Source organism: Hipposideros armiger, unplaced genomic scaffold (genome assembly GCF_001890085.2).
Source record: "Hipposideros armiger isolate ML-2016 unplaced genomic scaffold, ASM189008v1 scaffold_47, whole genome shotgun sequence".
Lineage (NCBI taxonomy): Eukaryota > Metazoa > Chordata > Mammalia > Chiroptera > Hipposideridae > Hipposideros > Hipposideros armiger.
This window is the reverse complement of record NW_017731397.1, coordinates 4,578,573-4,583,681: the sequence shown is the minus strand read 5'-3', so window position 1 is coordinate 4,583,681 and position 5,109 is coordinate 4,578,573. Positions and strand designations below refer to the sequence as shown.

General features: G+C 54.1%; 1 protein-coding gene across 2 annotated transcripts in view; it reads left to right on the top strand.

Annotated features, from left to right (window-relative positions):
• Nucleotides 1–5,109, top strand: part of CRHR2 (corticotropin releasing hormone receptor 2) — a 45,244-nt gene that overhangs the window by 10,390 nt on the left and 29,745 nt on the right. For both annotated transcript variants that reach the window (XM_019639929.1, XM_019639928.1), the window contains exon 2: nt 3,292–3,385. In XM_019639929.1, the coding sequence (XP_019495474.1) occupies nt 3,292–3,385 (94 nt within the window). The remainder of the gene's footprint in view (nt 1–3,291; nt 3,386–5,109) is intronic.

Genomic DNA, 5,109 nt, shown 5'->3' with positions numbered 1-5,109 from the left:
CGAGGGCTGGTCAGATGGGAAGAGCCTTGGCCCTGGAGATAGGGCTGCTGCCAAGGCACTTCCTCTTTCAGTAGTGACTCTCTGAGCACAGGCTTGGAACATTCTGAGGGGTCCTAGGGCCTGCTAGTGAACACGGCCAGCCCTGCCCCCAGGGAGTCACAGGCTGGTAGAGGAGACAGTAGGAAAACCAACAACCTCGGTGAGACATAGACTAGCTCCTAGAAGACGGAGGCACTGAGGAGAACCACCCAAGCTAAACAAGACAGAAGAGGTGAGCGCTAAGCTGACTACTGGAAGGACGAGTGGACATCGACTAGGCTAACTGCACTATAGGGCAGAAAGGGCATTTCTGGCAGAGGGAACAGCACATGCAAAGGTACAGAGGCATAGAGTGGTTCCAGGGAATGACGAGTTTTTCCAAAGAGCATCTCAAGCTGAGCAGGACGGAGAAGATGGGAGATAGATGATCATGAAGAATATTCTTTGCAGGGATAAGAGCTGGGCTCCATCCGGAGGGTCAAGGGGAGCCACTCTTGTGAGGAAGAGCGACCTTGGGTCCATGGGTCTGTGCTCAGGCCCCAGCTGGCCAGTCAAAATGCAGAATGGCTCTTGGCTCTGCCACTGAAACGGTCACTTCCCAGAGGAACCTTTATGACATGTGCTTTCCCAGTTAAAGGGCAATCTAGGTCACTCAGGCCAGCCTTCCATCCTGCAGAACGCTGTATGTGAGACGAGAAGTCCTTGGCCTCTGGTCACTGGGCACTCGCCACCCCCTGAGATAGCTGCTTCCGAGCTTCCATAACTTAGGCTGACTTCTCCCTTTCCTCTGTGCTGTGATCGGTGTGCGGTGGGACCTCGTTTGTGCATAAAGGAGACTTATTTCCTAGTGAAGACATGGGCTGACCCTGCCAGCCACATACCAGCCTGTGTGTGACCCTGTGGGGCAGAGCTCAGTCTAGCACTGGGGGCAGAACTCTGCCTAAGATTGGGGTTGGGACTCAACCTCGCCTCCCCTGCTGCTGGCACTGGATATTATGGACACCAAGGGACCTTTGCCTCTGCAGCTACCCAGAGCTGAGCCACGGGTTCTAGCTGTCTATTTGGGAGGCATAAACAGACCTGGCTGGCTGGCCTGCATCTTGTACTTACCTGTCAGCTGGCCCTGGAGAGGTTACAGAGCTGAGCCCTGGTCTCAGCACTGTGGCTCTCTAGCTCTGCCTGGGCAGTAATAGCAGCATTAACCTGGAGGCTGGGGAAACTGGAACACACTAAGGCAGCCCACCCGCCTCCTCCCCTCGCCCTGCTCAGGGCATAGTACTGGCTTAGGGTGGGTTCAGTCTTCTCTGGCAGCTTTGTTCCCAGTGGAGGCTGGCAAGGGGGAATAGGACTAGTTCCACTGGGGCCTCTAGCCAGCTCTCCCTGCCCGCCAAAGAGAGAAACACATGCGCACGCGCGCACACACACTCACACACATACATCTTCCTGACTCTTTGCATCTTAAAACCCAGAACCAGAGGCTCTCAAGGCTGGGAGGGGCCTCAGAGAACACTTCACTGATGGAGAAACAGCCCCAGAAGACAGGGTAAGAATTGGAGTCACATGCAGGGAGAGTACAGACAGGTAGCACCAGTGCCCAGCCTGAATTGGGGCATATGGCGCCCCACACCCTGTCTCCTGAACCCAGGTTCCCCCACTCAGCAAGCATGAGCAGCGGACCCACTCTGAGTACTCAGAAAGGAGCAGCTGGTCCTGACCCTGCCTGGGCACATTCCATATAAAGGCTGTTGTTAGCTCCTCCACACTTGCACACTTGCTGTGGGGCCTGATCGCCCCTACACACACACACACACACACACACACACACACACACACACACACACACACACTCACGCAGGAACCAGCTTCAGGCGGCTCTGCCCAAGCCAGGAAGAAGAGGGACTTGATTCTCTCAGGAGCCCTGGCCAATAAGACCCAGGTTTTTGAAGTCCTCCAGATAACTTAAGACCATTTTTCCCATGAACTTCGACACCCACCAACTCCTCTCTCCAGCACCTCCTCACGAGGGCTGGTTCCCCTCGGAAATCCCTTTCCATCCCAGCCCCCACAGCCCGCTNCGCGCACACACACACACACACACATGCGCACACAATTTATGCACACACACTGGCCACAGGGTAGGAAAAAGTGGTGCTCTTGGGTGGAATATGGGCAAGGGTTAGAATTTGAGAGTGCATAGCTCGCATTTAGTCTCACACCTTGCGTTTCCCAGCCTCTTGGCCTTCCCACATGCTGTGTTCTCTACCTAGGATGCCCCCCCTAACACCACCTTTATCAGCTGAGCAAACTCCTACTCAGCCTTCAAAACCCACATCAGCAGGACCTCTTCTATGACACTACCCCATTCTTCCTCAGCAAATTGTAGACAACTGTACCAAGTTGTTACAAGTAACCCATCCATCCTCCTCACCAGAAGGTAGTCCCCTCAAGCACAGAGATAACCACATCACTTTATCCCTCCATGCCCAGCACCCACTCTCATGATGTTTTTCAGGACATGGGATTCTAGGTGGTTTTTATCTTTTGGATGGGATTGCCATTGTTGCAACAAACACATCTGTTTCCTGGTGAGTGCTCACGCTGGCACTTCCGTTTTCCCCACTCATCTATCTGGTTGTCCCCAAAGTACCACTTCTCCCTGGAAGCCTCCCTTATCTGCCCAAGTCCAGGTTAGGTGTCTCTCCCAGGTGTGACCCTCACACCCTTTGTGACTGCCTGTTTGCCTGTGTGACAGGAAAACAATGTGAAATCACCTGCTGTCCCTTGTTCCCTTCTGCACCTTCTAAGTCTAGGGGATCCCTACCTGGCCTGGGACTGCCTGAGTACACCCACGGGGTTCCCCAGCCAGAGCCTGACATAGTAGGTGTTCTACAAATATTTACTGGGTGAATGAACTGCTGGTGGACCCTCACCTGGCTTTGCTGACAGAAGGACACAGGACCCACCCAACCTAGCGGTGTACCCTGAGAGGAGACCTTTGGGGGCCGAGGGATAGATAGAGCAGAGTCCTGCCTCAGAGGTCAAGCGGCACCAGACCACTTCTGAGGCCTTAACAGGGCTCCAGGCCTGGCCTGGCTGCTATCGTGCTGTGGGGCTTTGGCCATTCCTCTCCTCAGCCTCCTGCTCTGTACAATAGAGGTAAGAGATGAGTGAGAACAGGACAGGGAGGCAGACATGTGCTGCCAATGGGTGGCCAGGACCTGGCCTCTGAACCTTGTCCCTCCTGTTTCCTAGGCAGCCGGGCCAAGCCAGGTGCCCAGCGACCAGCCCCCGTGGGCACTGCTGGAACAGTACTGCCATACAGTCACTACCCTCGCCAACCTCTCAGGTATGCAAGCCCACTGCCAGCACCTTGTGACAGAGCCCAGGAGACGAGGGTGGGCGTCCCAGCCTGCGGGAGGAAGAGGCTTGCCTAGGCCAGCCGAGCTCGGGATGGTGGTGGCCGGACACTGGCTTCCAGGCCGGGCCCCTGGCTCTGTCTTCAGCCGGGCCCCTCCCCCATTTGTAGCTCAGGGTCTTCCTGGTGATGATGGGCTCTCCTAGTTCTTTGCATCTACACCCAAGAGAAGCTGCCTGGGCTGCATTCAGAAGCCAGAGGCGGGAATACCCCTCTGCTTTCAAACTCAGGCAAGTCCAGCACAAGGTGTAAAATACATTCTCCAGTTGCCATGGCTACAAGTGTCAACTCCTAGTAAGGACCTTTGAAGCAGCAGCCAGGCACCTGCATTTGGACCCTTGAGAGTTTTCTGGGGGTGATTCAGAGTCAGGGTCAACCACTGCAGAGCTCAGAACAGCCCTGGGATTTCATGGGCTGCAGGGAGATGTCCCCAGGGCCCCGCCCAGTGTCCTGGCCTTCTCAGGCAGACCTGAGAAGCTGGGGTGGGCTGGGAGGTGCTCCTGGGACCTGGGGCTGCTGCCAGGGCACAAGGAGACCAGGGAGCTAGGCAGCACTGAAACGCAGCACCAAATGCAGCCTGAGCTGGACATCAGAAAGGAAAGCCTTACCGCCTGCCCTCTTTACAAGGGGTAAAGAGCTCAGGTGTTGGGGTCACACAGACCCGAGTCGAGCCTAACTCTTCCACCTAGCAGCTGTGTGACACTGAACGAGTCACCTAACCCATCTGTATTACTTTGCTAGGTCTGCCATAAAATACCACAGACTGGGGGTTTAAACGACAGAAGTGTTTTCTCATGATTCTGGAGGCTAGAAGTCCAAGTTCAAGGTGTCAGCAGGGTTGGTTCCTTCCGAGGCCTTCCCTCCTTGGCTTGTACATGGCTGTCTTCTCTCTGTGTCTTCACCTGGTCTTCCCCCTGTGCTTGTCTGCATCCAAATCTCCTCTTCTTGGAAGGATAGTTATCATTTTGGATTAGGACCCATCCCAATGACATTATTGCACTTAATCACCTATCTTCAAATAAGGTCACATTCTGACGTATTGGGGGTTAGGACTTCAACATATGTATTTTGAGGGACATGATTCAACCCATAACACTTTCTGAGCCTCAGTTTCCTCATCTGTTAGAAACGAGTCTAAATCAACCTCAGAGTCTTACTGAGAAGGTTGAATGAGAGACCATGGAGACACCCAGCATGGGCCACATCAAGCGGCCATCCTGCATGAAATGGAGCCCCCCCCATATCAGGAGGACCCCAAACTTCCCCTCACAGGAGCTCTCTGCTCTCCCAGGCAATGCTGGTTTATCAGCAGACCCACCACCTTCTCCCTGCCCTCCCCTCCCTTCTCACCTTTCGGTGGCACAGACCCTGTTTTACCCATGACCTCTGGAGAATGGTAGCCCATCCCCCCTCCACTGAGTCTAGTGGGAGGGATCCCAGCTTTTGCAAGCACAAGGCCTCCCCTGCTTAACTTGTAATATAATGCATCTGTTTACAATGGATACATTTTATATATATACTGGGGGTGCCCCAAAAAATGTATACAAGTGGACACTTTGGTCAACATTGCTCAAGCAGCAGTTCGCCATAATCAGGAGTGTCTGGATGCTGATGGTAACCACTTTGAGCACCTCTTATAATTGCAGAAGTCAAAC